At 55.1% G+C, this 17610-nt stretch overlaps 10 protein-coding genes across 10 annotated transcripts; 6 read left to right on the forward strand and 4 right to left on the reverse strand.

Annotated features, from left to right (window-relative positions):
• Positions 1-219: 219 nt before the first annotated feature.
• N657DRAFT_650938 (uncharacterized protein) lies at positions 220-1378 on the reverse strand. Its single transcript, XM_062794061.1, has 2 exons — positions 749-1378; positions 220-687 (listed from the first exon to the last, which is right to left on the reverse strand). Exons 1-2 carry the CDS (start codon positions 1082-1084, stop codon positions 505-507), a joined length of 519 nt encoding a protein of 172 aa, XP_062642518.1. The 5' UTR covers positions 1085-1378; the 3' UTR covers positions 220-504.
• A 244-nt stretch (positions 1379-1622) lies between these two features.
• Positions 1623-2873, reverse strand: N657DRAFT_667013 (uncharacterized protein). The gene is made up of 3 exons (XM_062795364.1): positions 2699-2873; positions 2423-2609; positions 1623-2316 (listed from the first exon to the last, which is right to left on the reverse strand). The coding sequence occupies exons 2-3, from the start codon at positions 2445-2447 to the stop codon at positions 1808-1810; spliced, it is 534 nt and encodes a 177-aa protein (XP_062642519.1). The 5' UTR covers positions 2448-2609; positions 2699-2873; the 3' UTR covers positions 1623-1807.
• On the reverse strand, positions 2736-3784 carry N657DRAFT_659410 (uncharacterized protein; the record flags this gene model as incomplete). The annotated part of the gene is made up of 4 exons (XM_062794980.1): positions 2736-2873; positions 2911-3036; positions 3248-3544; positions 3575-3784. 4 exons carry the CDS (start codon positions 3782-3784, stop codon positions 2736-2738), a joined length of 771 nt encoding a protein of 256 aa, XP_062642520.1.
• A 226-nt stretch (positions 3785-4010) lies between these two features.
• N657DRAFT_650940 (uncharacterized protein) lies at positions 4011-5069 on the forward strand. The gene is made up of 2 exons (XM_062794062.1): positions 4011-4543; positions 4602-5069. The coding sequence occupies exons 1-2, from the start codon at positions 4464-4466 to the stop codon at positions 4948-4950; spliced, it is 429 nt and encodes a 142-aa protein (XP_062642521.1). The 5' UTR covers positions 4011-4463; the 3' UTR covers positions 4951-5069.
• A 276-nt stretch (positions 5070-5345) lies between these two features.
• N657DRAFT_327239 (uncharacterized protein) lies at positions 5346-7366 on the forward strand. Its single transcript, XM_062786841.1, has 2 exons — positions 5346-6161; positions 6215-7366. Exons 1-2 carry the CDS (start codon positions 5705-5707, stop codon positions 7045-7047), a joined length of 1290 nt encoding a protein of 429 aa, XP_062642522.1. The 5' UTR covers positions 5346-5704; the 3' UTR covers positions 7048-7366.
• Positions 7367-7564: 198 nt separating this feature from the next.
• Positions 7565-9321, reverse strand: N657DRAFT_327114 (uncharacterized protein). Its single transcript, XM_062786840.1, has 3 exons — positions 8746-9321; positions 8502-8673; positions 7565-8445 (listed from the first exon to the last, which is right to left on the reverse strand). Exons 1-3 carry the CDS (start codon positions 9032-9034, stop codon positions 7686-7688), a joined length of 1221 nt encoding a protein of 406 aa, XP_062642523.1. The 5' UTR covers positions 9035-9321; the 3' UTR covers positions 7565-7685.
• Positions 9322-10430: 1109 nt separating this feature from the next.
• N657DRAFT_327326 (phosphoribosylglycinamide formyltransferase) lies at positions 10431-11790 on the forward strand. Its single transcript, XM_062786842.1, has 3 exons — positions 10431-10462; positions 10651-11149; positions 11215-11790. The coding sequence occupies exons 2-3, from the start codon at positions 10741-10743 to the stop codon at positions 11484-11486; spliced, it is 681 nt and encodes a 226-aa protein (XP_062642524.1). The 5' UTR covers positions 10431-10462; positions 10651-10740; the 3' UTR covers positions 11487-11790.
• A 190-nt stretch (positions 11791-11980) lies between these two features.
• On the forward strand, positions 11981-13360 carry N657DRAFT_583041 (uncharacterized protein; the record flags this gene model as incomplete). The annotated part of the gene is made up of 1 exon (XM_062789648.1): positions 11981-13360. One exon carries the CDS (start codon positions 11981-11983, stop codon positions 13358-13360), a length of 1380 nt encoding a protein of 459 aa, XP_062642525.1.
• An 893-nt stretch (positions 13361-14253) lies between these two features.
• N657DRAFT_542214 (uncharacterized protein) lies at positions 14254-14568 on the forward strand (the record flags this gene model as incomplete). Its single annotated transcript, XM_062787832.1, has 1 exon — positions 14254-14568. A coding segment is annotated over one exon (315 nt), but the record flags the coding sequence as incomplete, so codon positions are not given.
• Positions 14569-15282: 714 nt separating this feature from the next.
• On the forward strand, positions 15283-16278 carry N657DRAFT_637789 (NAD(P)-binding protein; the record flags this gene model as incomplete). Its single annotated transcript, XM_062791533.1, has 1 exon — positions 15283-16278. The coding sequence occupies one exon, from the start codon at positions 15283-15285 to the stop codon at positions 16276-16278; it is 996 nt and encodes a 331-aa protein (XP_062642527.1).
• Between the last annotated feature and the right edge of the window lie 1332 nt (positions 16279-17610).

The raw sequence follows: 17610 nt of genomic DNA on the forward strand, positions 1-17610 counted from the left end.
CCCAACCAAGGTAAGTATGAAGAAGAAAAAGAGAAGAGGAGGAGTCTGGGCGGCCTATGTAAGTTCAAGTAGCCGCGCGTAGTGGTCTGTGCACGCCTGCGGATTGCAAGTTGCTTGCACGTGACATACAGTGGAGCACCTGTGAAACCCGTCCCGTTTGGCTAGTACGAGTTGATGACCAAACGTCAACGAATTGGATGTAGTTAGCGTGCCAAGGCCCTTTAGGCTTCGTGTCTCCGGGCGAAATAAATTCCTACCATCCATTCATCCAACCCGTCCCGTTTGAGCAATGAACTGACATCGTCCTGTTGCTTCGAGCGACGAGCGAGCGAAGAGCGTCTCGGTCAGTTAAGTCGTCTCTCCCTGTGCGAGACATTACGTACAAATTATAGGGACGGTTTCAAGACCTGTCAGAAAGACCAGATTTTCTATGTTCTTCTGATAGAGTTGCATCAACGTCGAGTCGGCACCGTCACCATAGAAACAGTCTTAGAGAGCAAAACCTCAATTCTCCAACGACTCCCAAGTCAACCACACCCACTTTGGCTTTTCGATGTACGAAAGCAAACGAATCTCCCGCGGCGAATCCTCCGGACCCGTCGGGTTACCTTCAGGGTTGCCCATCATCCCATATTTCGACCAGCGCAGACAATCCACGCCAGGGATCGAGTTGGGGTACGGCCAGATCTGTGTTTCAGGTGTTTTGTCAGCGGTCGAATCCGTTGTCGGCATTTGTTGGATTACTCACTCCAAATTCGTAAATGGATGGATAACCCCCATTCCACTGCTCACAAATGAACGTGCTGCCCCAGATTCGGCACGGCCCCGCTGCTGAGGTGAGATTGAAGGTACGGAGGTTGCTGTTGCTGGTCGGGGTGCCGGTGAAGGTGCCGCAGAGAGTGTTGTTGCCCGTCCACAGGCCGGCGTCGGTGATACAACCAAGGTCGGTGTGGTCGCCATCACTCCAGAGGGTGCGGAGCTGGCCTTTGCCAGTGAAGCTCATGGGGGAGGAAGAGGTCGTGGGCAGAGCCGTAGACACGGCAAGAGAAGACAAGGTAAGCGTGACGATAGTGGGCAGATACATTTTGGCGGCGACTGGGCACTCTGGGGCTTGCGATAATTCAAACTTCAATTATTCAGGCGTTTAATTGCCTACCTGGACGTGGAGTGGAGAAAGCGGAGTTTGGCGGCGCGGAGGCAAGATATATATACACCTCTGAGGTACTGACTTGATGTCTCTTTGACGGAACCATGGAGAAGCGGTGCCCGGTTCCCAGGCTGCATCATTCAACCATTCAGATGTACCGTGTTTCGGCATTGAAGGATTGATCCCACACGAGAAGAAAGCCGCGAGATCTAGGCACTCCGGAGGCCTTGCCCCTTTTGACTCAAAGTTCCGTCCAATACCCAAGAACGTAGGCATGCATGAGGACAAAGTTCCGTTCCCATGCAGTGTTACATGCTTAGTAGAGTGCACATGATGGCCACTCGGAGCAGGGCCCAGGGAGGCGACGGATTTTTGGGTTGCAGTACCACCACAGGTTCTGGCCCCCACAGTCCGGTGACGATGCCTTCGCCATCCTTCTTCAGCGTCGTTGCCATGTAGTTCAATCCAGCGGTGAAACTCCGACATTACTAATTACCCGCCTCCATACCTTGTTTCGTCGGCACCCATTTTCGCTGTGCTTTCACGATGCTATCCATGGCCACATATAGCACTCTCCTCCTAAAGAAATCCATACATTTACCTTGCATTCAGTGGTAAAGAAGGGGAGATGAAGCTCTACAATGGGCTAAAGAGATGGATTTACCAATGGAACCCAGATCTCCTGCTTTGCAAAGACCAACCTTGCAAGTTCATCAAAGTCCGAATTCGGGCTGGGGATAGGACAAGCCCGGACTTCTCAGCAATTTCCTTCCAGGTGAGTACTGCAAACCATTCCAATTGGCCCCACGAGATCACCAATGGTCCAACCTCTGCCAATCTGAGGATGATGACACCACTCGCGGATGGTGGTTCTAACCCTTGAGAAATCGTTTCGCTGTGAACACTTTGTGCCAGCGGGAGCTTCAGCCAAGATTCAGGATGTACATTAGGTGCAAATAGATGCCAGCCGCGAAGATTGCATCTCAAGACGGCAGGATAGGCACCGCAGCCGAAGACACTGAGCAATGGGAAGGCTGATCCTGATTCCGCCTGAGACTGGCATTTCTGTATCCAAGGAAAGTGAGTCCGAGGATGATTCCGAGGCTCAGGCGGGTCGAAGTATATACGAATGACCTGAAACGATGCCTTGGAGAGATTTGGCTTTATGTCTGATGAGAGCAGATTCATCAGCTTGGCAGTTTGTGACGACTGAGGTCATGAAGGGACTAGAGCACGGTAAAATGAGTGGTTAACGGGTCGCTTGATCAACTATACCTTCGTCCTCATCCAGCGGCGCCATATCCAAGGGGCTATAAATCCAAGTCCACGATGCCCGTATATCCGTTTGACTAACTTGTCACTTTGGTCGACAGCACTGAGGAAAATCGCTGGGCGCCTCATAAAATCGTCGCCGTGCACCCAGCGCCGCAAAATACCGAAAATAAACGGCCTTCCCGTGTGTCTAAAAGGTCACCGGACGTCAACGGGCAAAGGCATAAGCTTATTTGAATCCCGGGGAGGGTAAAAGCTCGGGCAACATTTGAGGCTTACCGGGGCCAGAAAGGAGGATACAGCACCGGCCGTTCGATCATTGAGCCCGCAAGCATCGAGGGGATTCTGTTGGGAGAGCAACCCCTGTCTGTGGAAAGGTGTGATAGCCACATCCCGTACACGGGTGGTCGAACGCCAATTTAGACTGATCGTTCGAAACCTTGAGAATTTCTTGCTGCAGGCGGAGAAAGGCCCGCCGCCGTTCTCCATACCACAAGGGCATACTCGCCCCGAAAGATCCCCAACAGGCAGTAGGCCTTATCCTCGCGTTGTGTTGTACGTCGGTGGGCTGCCCAAGACATTTTCCGTGCAACGCTGAATGCTCGCAACGCTGAATGCTCGCAGGGCGATTGTCAGCTGATCGATCGTTTCTTCAACGGTGAGTGGTGCTGCTGAACGGGACGCATCTAACTTGGAATTATCTTTTGAATCCGTGATGGAACTGCTGTCCGAATCCACGTCGGAATCCCAAGGTGCCGTCGTTAATCTTTGCTCTTTCTTTTTCTCCTCGAATCTTTTTGAAACACGATACCAACGCAGGAGATCGACGGCTATGTTGGTCGTTCTGTTGATTTCCTCGGCGACGTCCTCCAAGGCGCCGGGATCGTCACCACTGGTTTGCCTCCTGCCGAGCGAACTCCAGTTGTGGTCATGGAAACGGACATCTTTGGGTGCGATAAGCTCCTGCAAAGTCCACCCTCGGGTAAACCAGCGGCTTTGCTGAAAGCCCACGCTGCGCTCGCCTGCAGGATCGTTGACATCGACCAAGTAGGCGTAGCAGCGGCGCGATTTAAGATACCACTGAAACAAGGAGTTGATGGCCTCGGAGAGTTCGGCGCTGCTGCTCTTGTCGATGCAACAAGTGTCAATTCAGACATAGCCAAAACCATCATGGAGCGCCTGACGACAACTTTTTTGAACCTTTGCGAAGCCTTTCTTGTGGACGGGCAGCGGTTGGCATGGGTCGCGGATGCCGTCAAGTAGAATTTCCTCGTTCTCCCATGTGTGCGAAAGGATGGCATACTGAGGAATATACGGGTCGAAAACTGACTCGAGCCGCAACGATGGAATGTTTAGCAGGTGCATGGCGATGGATGTTCATTCGTATCCAGTGATGACAAGCCGTGTTTTGGGAACCCGGGGTAACCTTGAGCCAGGGGTGCCGTGATGCTTGTAGGAAAGGGACCCCTCAGGCACGGCTGGTTTCTCCCCTCCCTCTCAGGCAGCGTGGGAGATGGACCAATGCAACACTACAACCCGCCGACATGCAGAATTGACCTCTGACCCAATGGAAAACCAATGTATTGTAAATATGCGAGCAAGGCTGTGTACATCAGCTCGCAGATTTCACCGTTGAACATGTAAACTAACGACGAACATGTGTAATAATTCGGAGACGCCGAGCGGTTGAGCCATCTGACAGACCCGGATGTCGTTCATTGAGCGCTCATCTACGGATATGTCGGAATCATTCGGGTCAGAAAGCACATTGGTCTGTGAGACACGCTCGATACTCGGTGCTGAAGTGACTCAGTCGGGTAATGCAGGAGCGGAAGAAAGTCCAAGCGGTCGGAATTCTCAAGGCCAAGAGGGTCAAGCCACTGCCACGTCCAGCATGTCCAAGTGCGCGAGCCGATACAAAATATCGCCGATTTCCACTCATCAGCGGCTTGAATACAGAGTCTTTCTCCAAAGACAAGGCATTCCACCCATTGACAGATAACACAACTTCAGAATTCAACAACGGAAGCTTAAGCGCAACACCATGACGACCCCTCAGAGACTCGAGACCGTCCGCCGCCTACGAACAGCTATGGCAGCTGCGTATTGCGGGCTAAGCGCATGGTAAGATTCCCATTGAACCAAGCATTACTTCAGGATCGGAAGCCTGACATTGAACCAGGTGCCTTTTACACCCATATTCTGTCGTCTCTTTGGGATTTACTCCGAAGTACGTCGCCATGGCAAACGAGACCACATACCTCTTCGTGCGCTGCTGGGGCGCCCAGGCGATGACGTGCGGCGTGGTACTGGGTACGTCCCAAATGACGGCCTTCAGCTTCAAGGTCTTTGGCCTCGCCATGATCCCGTACATTGTGGGGTTCAACTTCTGGTTCAGCGACATCGGTCCGGGGAGGGGGATGATCAACAGTTGGATGTGGCTGGACTTCATTGGGAACACGTTCTTCATGCTCGGGTCGTTCTGGTGTGCAAAGGTGTTGGAGGAGGAGCGCAAGAAGGGGAAGCGGTGAGGTCGAGAGGATTCAAGTTGTGGGGTAAATGGTAGGTGGGGGTGAGATGTATTCTAGAGAGCTGTCGATAACTCCATTAGAGTGGCTGGGAAATGGAACTGTCAGTTTCTTGTAGTTGATACACCAAGCTGCACCCAATGCATTCAAACCAGCATCGAGCATTTCGGTGTCAAGCTGAAGGAATGGAGAAAGCACGTTGTCTCGAGAGAGACGACCTGAGGTTGTCCTAAGGTACGGGTAGGACAGCGGGACCCCACTGAGCAACCTCCACCCGAGTCCCGACTTACGGGTTCCGACCTCCCCCAGAACTTGAACCCCGCACCAAACCACGATCATCAAAACATTGGATGGATCTGAGAAATCCAATACCCCGTATCCCGTCTGTGTCACTCCGTTGGAGCGCCGACCTCACCATCGCCTTCGGTGACTGCTTTTTCTGCGACAATGATGGCTGGCCCACGCCACAAGAGGCTGGCTATGGTCGGTAAGCGTGGGGTATTGTTTGGCGCTCCACGTCACAGCCGGGACAAGCGCTAGCGGGGCCCTTTGCATTGCGACAGATCCCCCCTGCTGGCGTCGCATCAAGATGGCTCTCAGATAGCAGATAAAACAGCGCTGCTACCGATTATTCGCCGTTGTTTCCTCTGCTCTCTACTCCAGGTAACCGGAAGAAAGACCAGCCCTGAACAGCGCCCCGTCATCCGGCTCCCGCAGCATTGCGCTCCTCGGCGCGGTGATCACTCGCTCCGTTACCATGGCGGAGCCGACAAACACTCCAATGCCTCCAAGCACCCCGGTGCCGGCGTCAACTCCGCGGTCCTCCTCCCCAGTGCCCGTCGTGCCGGATCTAGCACAGAGTGCGACTACGCCTAGCTCGAGGCCAGCGACAGGCGCCGCCCCGACTCGTCCGATTGTTCTCCACATCGGCGACCCCGTGAAGTACAACCCAACGACATACGCACTGTTCAGCAGCGACTTCGAAGTCGTACGGCCCAGCACCCCCGAGCGCGAGCGTGGTGAGTTCATACGGGCGCTAAAGGAGCGCCGCTGGGGCGAATTCAGCGCAATATTTAGGCCGTTTTGGGGCTCCGGCGGCGAGATGGGGAGATGGGACGCCGAACTGATCGACCTACTGCCTAAGTCGGTGAGAGTTTTTGCCAGCGCTGGCGCGGGCTTCGACTGGGCAGATACCAAGCTGCTAGGCGAGAAGGGTAAATAAAGTTCATCTTGCCACAAGCCAGACGACTCCCTAACCAGACCTCAGGCATCATCTATTGCAACTCGGGCCTCGCAGCCGCCGAAGCCGTCGCCGACTTTGCCGTGGCCATGATCATCTCCACCTTTCGACACCTCCCCTGGTGCATGACAGCAGCGACCTTTCCCGCCCCATCCGCCCAATCGTCCCCCTCCCACACCGACACCCTCGCCCGCGAAGCGTTCCAAGCCTGTCACGCCCAGGCCACCGCCGCAAGCCACAACCCGCGCGGCCATACCCTCGGCCTGATCGGTTTCGGCAACATTGGCCAGCACATCGCCGCCAAGCTGGGTAACCCATCTTTCGGCATGCGCATTGCCTACCACGACGTGATCCGCAAACCCTCTTCCCTCGAATCCGTCCTCAACGCGACCTTCCACCCAACCCTGCACTCTCTCCTACAATCCTCGGACTGCATCGTCCTCTGCACACCCGCCTCGCCAGACGGCCAACCGCTCATCACAGCCACGACACTCTCCTCGTTCCGCCGCGGCACGCGCTTCGTCAACGTCGCGCGCGGCTCGCTCGTCGACGAGGACGCGCTGGCGGATGCCCTCGAGTCTGGGGTTGTGAGCGCTGCCGCGCTGGATGTCCATGCCAACGAACCAAGGGTGAATCCCCGCCTGATACGCATGGCTAGGCAGATCGCGCTGCCTGGGAGCGATGGCGATGATGGGAAAGGGCTGCCCGGGCCCGGGAGGGTCATGTTGACGTGCCATAATGCGGGCGGCACGGTCGAGACGCATGTCGGGTTTGAGGAGTTGAGTATGAGGAACATTACTGCCGTGTTAAAGGGGGAAGATCCGGTGACGGCGGTGAATTTGGAGTACCTGAGGAGATGACGCATGGCTTTATCAGCCTTCTTGCTTTTATTTTCCTCTCTTCACGAGGTGGAAGACTTGGCTTTCTTTAGATTGGTAGAGTTCAAGATCTGCAGAGATGACTATTACAAGAGCGAGCTGCGATACAGCGGCAAAGTTTATAAAGTGTGGGTAGGGTTTGGGATGGGTTCAGTAGGGCCATGATGAGCCAGACGCGAGGTGCTTGCTTGAGCCGTCATTGCTCTCAGACCAGGGCCGGGTGAACAGAGTGACATGGAGCATCAACGGCGTTGCCAGACCAGGTCTGTCACGCCAGAATCGAGGTGTAGGAGGTGAATCTGAAGAGATTATGTGCTGGTAATATACGTCCGCCAACTCCTTTCCTGTTCGAAAATGTGTTCTTAAACTGGAAGTCATCCACCCCCCAATTTGACAAACGATTCAGATCAATGAACAAAAGACATCTCACTCCATCAGCAAAGGGTTAAAGAGAAAGAGCAAATGTACAGATATTAGAAACCGCTTGCTTAGACAATATATTGGCTCATAAAAACTTCAGGTCAGATGGAGACATTATTTCCTCAACATTCTCTCCCCCATGCAAGCACCATCCAAATCCTCGCTCCAAAGTGTATCCATGGTCCGCGGATCTGTTTTGTTCATCTTCGCGTCGACGAATCGCCCATCTCAGCGGGGTTCGCCTCATGGCCAGTTGCTACGGCCGACGTATCCAGTTCTGACACCTGCTGCTGGGGAGACGGAGAAGGATAAGGGGCCGGGTAGGCGGCATGGCCGGGGGGCGGGGGCGTGTGGCCGTACTGTTGCTGCTGCTGGTTCTGCTCCCCCACGTTGGATGGGTCATAGTACGAATGGCGGGGGTCGTACATGCCGGATGTAGCCCCAGCGCCCGGCGAGTGGGCGGTGTCGGGATGGAGGGTGCTGGGTGGGCTGAAGTAGCCTGTGTGGGTCGTCTGGGGCGACACGGACGGGGCCGGGGGGCCGGCGGACTGTTGCATGGGGCTGCCGGGGTATGCCGTGTCGCCCGGGGCGACAGCGCTGTAGGCCGTGCCGGATCCGACGTTGTTCTTCCGCTTGCGGGACCGAATCATGAAGAAGGCGATGGCGCCTGCGATAAGCGCCAAGCCGCCCACGCCGCCGACTACGCCGCCCACAATTGCGCCAGTGTTGTTGCTGCTTCCTCCTCCTCCGCCGCCGGAGGGGGGTGCGGCGCTGGTCGTTTGGGTGCTGGTGGCGGCGATGCTAGAAGCTGTTGTCGCAGTCGTACTGGTGGCGTCGATAACAGACTGGGGGGCAGTCAACATAGTCAAAACAGTCCGTTCGCTGAAACACCCGAACATGGACTTGACAGTGGAGCCCGGCCACAGCAAGGTAATGCACTCGGCCAGAGAGGCGATCGTACTGGCGGACGTTAGCGGACTCGGAGCTTCCCAACGAGAGACAGGTTTGTCACGCACCAGCACCCGGTCTTAGGACCGATACTCCCCTCGCACGCGCCTGCTTGATAAGCATCGTAGTTGAGGCAGACGGTGAAATACGGATTTGTGGATAAGCCACGCGAGGTACAAGCGACAACTTGGTCCGTGTTCGTGTCGCATTTGTACCCTTTTGAACAGGTATATGGCCATGCTAAGAGGTTCTTTTAGCAGGTGAGTTCAGAAAGGGAGGCAAAAGCGCGAGGTCGGCAGAGTCTAGACTCACAATCCTCCCCGGCGACCCAGCCGCATGTCGTCTCGTCCACCCAGGTGTTGGTAGTATCGTCCTGTCTCCTCAATCTCACCCCATCCCGTCTCCTCCGCGCTAGCTCCAACGAAGGCCCATCAGTCGGCCTCGGTGACCACCCAATTGCGCCGTCGTGAGTTGATGCCTCCGTTTGCCTCGGTAGGATTATCGCAGCTTCCCTTCCAGGAAAGCCCATTAGCTGCCCAAATGGCCAGTCGGCGCTGGCAAAATGGGCGGATGTGGCCAAGAGCCACAGGCACGACCGCATGACGGCGACTGGTCTCACGGCTGGTTTCCCCGTGTGTGCGGCGGCAATCCAGATCACTTGCGAATTGAGGCTAACCGTGTGGTTGGATTGTCAAATTCTTGTAGAGTCGGGTTGTCATCGACGTGCGACTCGACGCCGATTAACGTGGGACAGGAGGGAAAGAAGTTTTGTTCACGCGGCGCAAGATCGGCGGAGAGGGGAGAAAAGCTGACCGGGACATGCGCTCGCTCCGGAGAACATCCCATCGTGGCTAAGCATCCCCCGATGAGCTGACGGCCCGGTCAGGTCAGGGGTGTGGGGACAGGGGGTCCAGCAGCAGCCCAGACTGCCTCTGTTGCCGCCTTTCCACGAATAAGATAAACCCTGCTGAAGACATTTTGAGAAGGTCAAGTTCGGGCCTTACGAAGCTTCGCCTTAAAACGCGCGTCGCTTCTTCCCCAAATTGGCCAAATGGTTGTGCTGCTCACATGAGTGAATCGTGTTTAACACAATAGGGCATCCAGCCCGCAAGACGCGGTGAAATGAGCCGCACGACACTGGACAGGAGTTCAGAGGCGCGATTCCACTCCCGGTGTTACGGTTGAATCCTTTTCGCGTCCCATGTGGGACTTCTTTGATGAATACCCCTGAGGTTTCCATCAAAAATAGAACTGAAGGCTGTCGTTGGCCAATGGCTAAAAGGCCACTTCATGTGGAGGTGCTGGGGAGCCACTCAGCGTTGAGCATTCTTCAGCCCCGTGGGGTCAGCGATGCGCCCCGTTAAGTGAAGCCTAAACCACCTGATAAGTGAATTCAAGCTTCGCAGTGGCTGCCCAAATTGTCTGGCCAAGAACACTGTGCGCGTCATCCTACCATCTTGTCATTGTCTTGACTTTCAACCTTTCGCCATGATTCGATCTGCCTTGTATTCGTAGCGCTCTCCTTTTTATTGCCGTACTTATACGAGCGGCGTCAATCGAAGTGTCCTGAGCGGTTGAATTGCTCTCTGCAATACCTTACTTTTGATGGATGCGCCAATCCATGCGGGGAGATTGGTGCCCGTCAGGCGCAAGTCCTTTTGCAACACCGCCGCTCGAGCGAATCAGACACAACCACGCCGAGTCCTCGCTCGGACACATCCTCCGCATTCAAGAACACCAGCCACAGCACATGGCTCCAAACTCGAGGAACTCAAGCTGGAACTCTTTGAAGTCCAGATGCGCAGTGGCCAAACTCTGCAGTGTGCTCCCCTGCTGAAGAGATTGAGATCTCTACGAGTCAATAAACTAAGGTAGCATAGCACGCCGCTCTGTGCCTGTGTCTGCTTGGGCGTCAAACCCCTGCAATGACACCTCGAAAAAGCAGTTCTCTAATCTGGTCCCTATCCGTCGGTCCCTCTACTCCGTACCCGTTGAGGTGTGCATCGAAGGAAGACTCTGCTTGGAAACTGTAAATCCAGGACCCTAACCCTCCTTTCAGAGTTCCATCTCCACCATAAACATTTTCGGTTGTGCAACGGCAAATTGACGCATCACACCCGAACTGGCACAGACTCTCACCTTCTCATCCGACCCCGTCTGCTCTGCTTTGGGCAACGGTAGAGCAATTTATTGATAGACTCTGACCCTGGAGGCCAGTCCAGTGATCGGGTCCCACGAATCTGCCAATCGCCTGCGGCTTCGATTCTCGTCCCCCACGCCAAACACAAACCACATCGCATAGTGATCATGGCGGACCCATGTCGGATCGTGGTTATGGCCAGCGGAAATGGGTCCAATTTCCAAGCGCTGATCGATGCTGTTGCCTCCGGCCGGATTCCCAACTCTAAGATTATGCGCCTCATTGTCAACCGGGGGAGAGCTTACGCGACAACACGGGCGGACATAGCTGGCATCCCCTGGGAGTACTTCAACCTGATTTCGCACGGGTTCCAGGCGAAGGGCGAGAGAGACGCGCTAAAGGTGCAAGAAGCCCGGGACAGGTACGACGCGGCGCTGGCCGAGAAGCTCCTGCAGGGTGACTTGAGGCCCGACCTCGTGGTTCTTGCCGGGTGGATGTATGTCTTTGGCAAGCACTTCCTCGACCCGATTGATGTGGCTGGCATCAAGATTATCAACCTGCACCCCGCATTGCCAGGTACGGTTTCATTATGCTCCGACATCCTGTTTCGAGTTCTGACCTGTCTGATTAACCGTTCTCAGGAAAATACGACGGTGCTGGTGCGATCGAGCGTGCGTTTGAGGATTTCAAAGCCGGCAAGCTCGAGAACAACAGGACAGGAATCATGGTTCACTATGTCATTGACAAGGTCGACCGGGGTGAGCCGATTCTGATCAAGGAGATCGAATGCCGCGAGGGCGAGGATTTGCACCAGCTCGAGGAGAGAATACATTCTTACGAGCATGAGCTGATTGTCGAGGCCACCGGCAAGGTGGCCAAGGAGATCCTTGACCGGAAGCGCCAGGTTCAGTAGATACTTCTTTCTTTGGTATTGACAAATGGCCTCGGGCTTGAATTCGTGTCACCAGTCGGCGCATTGGCGAGCAATTGGAAGATGGTTCCTGGCTTGAAGATCGATAAATCCAAGACTCGCGGGCCGCACGGTACACATTGAAGAGTTGGCACACAAGCAACTTGGGCATATTTTTGAGGCGCTTAATGTTCAGCCAGAAATCTTAAAGTCTTTGTCAATGTGCTGTCGAGAGTTTTGGCGGTGGAATCGCTCATGCTCACTCCACTCACCAGCATGTTGCCTGGATGCACGGGCCGCATGGGCTGGACATTCGCAGGCAGCAGCACCACCTAGAACCGAAGTTACCAACCAAGCAACAACACACTGAGGTGCTTTCTCCAACATAAAAACTCCGGCGAAAGAAAGAAAGTATATTTTCAACCTTCCAAGCTCAAATTCTCATTTCACTCGACAATCGGTGCAGTGCAGCAATCATGCCAGACACACCCATAACAATGACCACGGTCAATCCCCAGGTCAACTCTCACCTAGTCCAAATCCCCCTCGAGATCCTTATCCGGATCACTTACTTCATCTCGACAGTCGATCTTGGAAATGTGCGACTTAGCTGCAAGTCTTTGGAACAGAGTCTCTTCAACTTCTTCTCGCACGAATTTTTCCGCAAGAAGCAGTTCATGGTGACGACCGAAAGCCTGCAGGCGCTAGTCGATATTTCCAAGCATTCGACTTTGTCTCCTTGCCTGAAACACGTCATCATCAGCACCGACCGTCCATCGAGCAGCTGGTTGCCGGGGATAAGCGACGAGGCCAGGGTGCGCCTTGAGCTCGCCTTGGCCGACCACTCAAGCCTGCTGGCCACAGGGGGGTTGCGAGACATGCTTGCCGACGCATTCACCAACCTGGTCAACCTCGAGACGGTCGATGTCCGCGACTTCAACTCCCCCAGTCGCAATCGCGACGGTTCAGGCACCCAATGGAGAAGCTACGGCGCCGTCACCCTCGCGGCCGCAACCGAAGCCCCTGTCGTGGCTTCGAGACAGGGCCCGCGAGACGACAATTACCCTACCCAGCTTTTCTCTGCCGTCACCGCTGCCCTTGCTGCAGCAGAAGCGCGCCCGAGGAGCCTCGAGGTGCTCTTGAGGACAGGGACATGGGCTCCATTCGGACTTGACGATGCAGCCTTCTACGTTCTGCCTCGTATCGAAACATCCATGTCGACTCTCCTCGCAGGGTTACAGTCCCTTCATCTCACACTTGGCTTGACCAACCGCGCAACACGCATGAGGCCGTTTATGATTCAACGGTTCCTGTCGCTAGCATTCAACCTGACTTGGCTGCGCTTGAATTTCAGCCGCACCGACATGGCCGACGTCCAGCACCTCCTTCAATGGCTCGCCCGCAAAGACTCGCACGATACAGCGGTCTCTTTCGACATGCGTCCAGTCCAGTTGCAACATCTTGAGCGCCTGGACCTGGGGAGTGCCACAACCGAGACGCCCGTGCTCATCGGTCTGGTTGCTAAGTTCGCTCCCACGCTGACCTCGTTGTACCTACGGAGAGTGGATTTGTACGACAAGGATAACGACGTGGTGCTGAACCCCAAAAAGATCAATCCCTGGGAGAAGTGCCTGTCCGTTATCGCGAGGCTGCCTGACCTTAAACTCCGAGTCATAGATCTGAGCTCGGTGACGCACTCGTGCATGGGGTGGAAGGGAGCAGTAACGTTCAAAGATGAAAATATGCGCTCGCACTCGACCACCTGGACATGCTCGACGAACCAGGTCAGCTTGGCCAAGGCCATTGCGCAGGCCATCGAAGCTATGACTGCGCAGTGGCCACAGGAGCCGGATCCTGACGCCATGGATGGTACGTAACTATGCCCCGTCTCTTATGATGGCAATGGATGGCTAATTGGCTGTGCAGAAGATTCAGAGGAGGAGGATGACGATGACCAAGCTGAGGACGAGGGGGAGGAAGAAAGCGATGGGCAAGACGATGGCTAGTTGCTGTGGTCCAACCTTCCGGTGCAGCCAAATCCGTGGTTTTTCGTGGCGGTCTCCTTTTCGGGGCGGCAGCTCACCGTGACGGGTTGGGTTATCTACTTGCTTCTCCGCGTGCCAGTTGAGGTAGAAACTCTATCAAGCCATTACAGCTGGGCCTTTGGGGACACATCGAAACTTGGGCGAGTTGTCACAGAGCTTCCCTTTTGCTGGTGAAGAACCCATTCCATTAATCAGTTTAGTACGGGCAATTCGGTGTTCCAATTCGGACTTGCTACATCCATCAAGGAACCGGGGTCATTTCCAAAGGAACTCGTCTTCGAGGGTCAATGTTCACAAGCACGCATGACGGCGGATATGGGAAGTGGTGCTAGTGGTGGTGCCTGAGCTCAGCTTCAGCGCTAAGAGTTCTGTTGGAAACGAATGCAACCCTTCGAGCACATGGGTAACATATAAGCCGGAGGCAAAAAGCTTCGCGCAGGACAAAAGATCTTAGCATCAGACCAAAATGCTTAGCGAAATTAGTTGAGCTTGCACTAACTCTCAACTGCCATTGTTTCGAACCTCAAAAAGTTCTCGACCTCCGGAACCCTCATCATGGGGATTCTTCCAGTCCTTATCCCACAGCGGCCCGTCTTACCAGAGCAATAAGAGCCATGAAACCAGTCCATTTCGCCGCCCTGGCGGCCCTCCTCAGCACAACAGCTGCCGCATATCCCCGTTTCAAAAAGTACGAAGAATGCGTCGCATACTGCGACAACGACCCTACCTGCCAGTCGGCCTTCTTCGACACCATCTCGGGCGACTGCCAGTATCACGACTGCATCTACGGCCAGACGCCGCCTGACAGATTTCAGAGCTATATCAAGGCCACTGCAACCGAGTACTGCCCCGGCACGAGCCCCACGGGGAGCACCACGCGGGCGACGCAGACTTTGACTGCGGTTCCGACGGCTACGAGCAGCTCGGCTTCTGCGTCGGCAACGGGAAACTCAGGGGCGTTGGCTTGGGGATCAAGTGGGGGAATGGACGCTGGGTTGACCCTTTTGGGGCTCTGGGTTGCCGCTGGGTTGCTGGGGTGAACATTGGATTGCGACTACGGGACATATCATGGTCAAGCCCCTGGATTGAAAAGTCGACTGCTGGATGAGTGTTCAAGCAGGGATCGTACAATACAATTCACGTATGCTGGGTTTTAGTCTCCGAGGGGGCATATCGCCAAAAGAAGGAAAAAAGTTGGCCTTAGGAGGCAGCTACAATTTCAGATTGGGTGTTAGTGGATTCGCGCTTGCGCCATGCGGAGTTTTTGAATCTTGATATGGGTTTTTGGTGTAAGATGGGGTGCATCTCGGCGACACTACGACGTGAACTTCCGTGCGTCGTGTTCAGCCACTTCCACAACATCCTTGACAGACCATGATCGGGAGTTTTAACTACACAAGCGTGGTATCTCATCCAGGTCGCGAATAGCTCAGTATGAGGTGAAGATTCTGGAATCGGCGTTTACTCGGGGTTGACTTCTTAAGGCCGAGACGAGGGCGTGGCTCGTCCTCAGAGTTGGTGAATTTGTCAGCATTGCAAGATATCTATGCCAATAACCATGACGATCCTCTCCTCAACCCACCAAGACTGATAAAGCAGCCTTAGGGAGTCAGGAATGATTATTGGAGCTAAATACGGATCCATAGACATTCACCAGACTCTCCGCTCTTCCACTTTGGCCAGCTTCTCGATCGTCGATTTCAGCATTTTATACCGCTTTGTGCCTCCCCTCCCCCCCCCCTTCCCCACTAACAATGACGGCCCCAACATCCATCTTGATCATTGGCGCCGGCGAACTTGGCACTGCCATCCTCTCTTCCCTAACCTCTTACCCAAACTATGACCCCTCCCAAACCACCCTCGCCGTCCTCCGCCGCGCATCAACCTTGGCCTCCCCGGACCCAAACACACAATCTGAGCTCGGTCGCCTGTCATCCCAGGGCATAGTTCTCGAAGGGGGCGACTTCATCTCCTCCCCTCTCGACGACCTCATCTCAATTTTCAAAAAGTACGACGTTGTCATCCAAGCGGCGGGGTACGGCACCCCCAAGGGCACACTGCTCCGCGTAGCTGAGGCAGTGGTCAAGGCGGGCGTGAAGCGGTTTTTCCCCTGGCAGTTTGGGATTGATTACCAGGCTGTCGCCGACGCTGGCGAGGATGATCGCGGGGGGTTGCAAGGGAGCCGGGGGTTGCTAGGGAGCGGGCATGAAGAGTTGTTTGGCGAGATGCTCGCTGTCAGGAAGCTGTTGAGGGAGCAAGACGGCACGGAGTGGACTGTGGTGTCGACCGGGTTGTTTATGAGTTTTTTGTTTTTGAAGGGGTTTGGGGCAGTGGACTTGAAGGAGCGGGTGCTGAGAGGGTTGGGAGACTGGGAAAATAAAGTCACGGTGACGGATGTGCATGGCATTGGCAAGGTGGTCGCCGAGCTGATGTTCAACCCAGGGGACACGGGAGGGAAGGTGGTGTATGTGGCTGGGGATACGGTGTCGTATTGGGAGGTGGCGAATGTGATAGAGGCGGTTTATGGTGGTGAGTGGAAGAGGGAGAAGTGGGACCGGAAGTTTCTGAGAAGGAAGTTGGAGGAGCAGCCAGAGGATCTCATGGTGAAGTATCAGAATGCGTTCGGCACCGGGATTGGCGTGTCGTGGGACAAGGAACGGACGGTGAATCATCAGCGCGGGATTAGACTCACCGGTCTGAGGGAGTACGTGGAGGAGAGCAGGGAGAGGTTGTTGCAGTCAACTCAGTGAACGGTGCTGGCGGCGGAATACCTGAAGAGCTTGTCTGGAGCTTGAATGTACGGTATTCGAACATTGAATAACTAAACTACAAGGAAAACGTTCTTACCATTGCTTTCTCCGAAGGCACATCTTCCACGTGGCGTCAGTTCCGCTGGAACCCCCTGGAAACCCCGTGTTGACGACGCTGCCACGTATCGGACCTGACACTTGGGTGAAGACGCCGGCCTTGTTTTGCTGAATGGTCAGTTGCGGATAAAGGTTTGGCTGCCGCGGGACCTTGCAGCCAATTGGGGAACTGCAGTGTCCTAGGCAAGGCTTGCCGGGCGGTTGCTTGCCTGGCAAGCAACCGCCCGGTCAACCAGGCAGCGAGCAGTTCTCTTCCTCTCCTCTTTTCTAGCAACATCTAACAATGGTGCCAGGCGTCGAAATGCTGCCGTCCCAACCATCTAGTCTGGCGGGCCTCCCACCTCAGGTTCGTTGTCGCATATACATCTACGCAGGCTTGGCTCGCTTGGGCAGATGCCCGCACATGTACTACCTGAACGGCCGAAGAGAACCGCGCCGCGTCTTCCCCCACCATGACCCGCCGCCAGCATACAACTTCTGGGCTTTGATGCGGTCGTGCCGCGCCTTGTACACCGAAATTACTGCCTTCTGTATTCGGCCAACCGATTCGTCGTGCACTACTCGGGCCCGGACTCACTCGAGCCTCTTCGTGCGCTGCCGCCCGTCTCGATCGCTTCCTTGACATGGCGGAAGGTGTTTCTCGACGAGTCCTCCTGCCACCAGCCCACCAATGCAGCCTTTGTGTCAACATGCACCGCCGCCCATTGCTCGATGCTGCCGAGGGCGGAGCCCCGGTGACTGGGAGTCCTGCAGTCCAAGCGATCCTGACTCGGAGCGAGTGGCAGGATACCGTGGCTTACATATCCGCCCATGTTACCATTGGACGTCCTGAGCTCTCGTTGATTTACGACATAAACTCCGAGTACCAGTATGCAGAACAAACAGCCCGGCTTGCCGTGCCCCGATCGCCCTCCTCCCACGACTCAAAGACTGCCATATACGGCTTTCAAATGTTTGAAACCGTTCACTTCAACAGCTTGCCGAAAAGGCCGTCATCCAAGCCCGCAGTGGCGTGGCTGGTGCTTCCTCCCCATACTCCAGGCCTTACAGTTCCAACAAAGTCGTCAGCTTTCTGGACCCAACGGCCCAGCTACACCACGGGATTCTCGGTTATACCGATTTGGTGACCCCGTGGAAAGAGGTCACATGGAGCAGACAGGAACACGGCTATTACTTGTGCCGGCCCCCCGGCCACGGCGACCTTGACAACCACTC

The sequence above is a fragment of the Parathielavia appendiculata genome, assembly GCF_033297405.1.
Source record: "Parathielavia appendiculata strain CBS 731.68 unplaced genomic scaffold N657scaffold_38, whole genome shotgun sequence".
NCBI classification, from domain to species: domain Eukaryota; kingdom Fungi; phylum Ascomycota; class Sordariomycetes; order Sordariales; family Chaetomiaceae; genus Parathielavia; species Parathielavia appendiculata.

What these genes read in the sequence shown, in the direction of transcription:
- N657DRAFT_650938 (XM_062794061.1), bottom strand. Translation starts at nt 1,084, where the DNA reads ATGTATCTGCCCACTATCGTCACGCTTACCTTGTCTTCTCTTGCCGTG. An exon ending in CATCCATTTACGAATTTGGA is followed by an intron (nt 688 to 748) that starts GTGAGTAATCCA and finishes CCTGAAACACAG; the next exon opens with ATCTGGCCGTACCCCAACTC.
- N657DRAFT_667013 (XM_062795364.1), bottom strand. Translation starts at nt 2,447, where the DNA reads ATGGCGCCGCTGGATGAGGACGAAG. An exon ending in GCCGCTGGATGAGGACGAAG is followed by an intron (nt 2,317 to 2,422) that starts GTATAGTTGATC and finishes TGCTCTCATCAG; the next exon opens with ACATAAAGCCAAATCTCTCC.
- N657DRAFT_650940 (XM_062794062.1), top strand. Translation starts at nt 4,464, where the DNA reads ATGACGACCCCTCAGAGACTCGAGACCGTCCGCCGCCTACGAACAGCT. An exon ending in TATTGCGGGCTAAGCGCATG is followed by an intron (nt 4,544 to 4,601) that starts GTAAGATTCCCA and finishes ACATTGAACCAG; the next exon opens with GTGCCTTTTACACCCATATT.
- N657DRAFT_327239 (XM_062786841.1), top strand. Translation starts at nt 5,705, where the DNA reads ATGGCGGAGCCGACAAACACTCCAATGCCTCCAAGCACCCCGGTGCCG. An exon ending in CAAGCTGCTAGGCGAGAAGG is followed by an intron (nt 6,162 to 6,214) that starts GTAAATAAAGTT and finishes ACCAGACCTCAG; the next exon opens with GCATCATCTATTGCAACTCG.
- N657DRAFT_327114 (XM_062786840.1), bottom strand. Translation starts at nt 9,034, where the DNA reads ATGCGGTCGTGCCTGTGGCTCTTGGCCACATCCGCCCATTTTGCCAGC. An exon ending in CTGGGTCGCCGGGGAGGATT is followed by an intron (nt 8,674 to 8,745) that starts GTGAGTCTAGAC and finishes AGAACCTCTTAG; the next exon opens with CATGGCCATATACCTGTTCA. An exon ending in GGTCCTAAGACCGGGTGCTG is followed by an intron (nt 8,446 to 8,501) that starts GTGCGTGACAAA and finishes AACGTCCGCCAG; the next exon opens with TACGATCGCCTCTCTGGCCG.
- N657DRAFT_327326 (XM_062786842.1), top strand. Translation starts at nt 10,741, where the DNA reads ATGGCGGACCCATGTCGGATCGTGGTTATGGCCAGCGGAAATGGGTCC. An exon ending in CCTGCACCCCGCATTGCCAG is followed by an intron (nt 11,150 to 11,214) that starts GTACGGTTTCAT and finishes AACCGTTCTCAG; the next exon opens with GAAAATACGACGGTGCTGGT.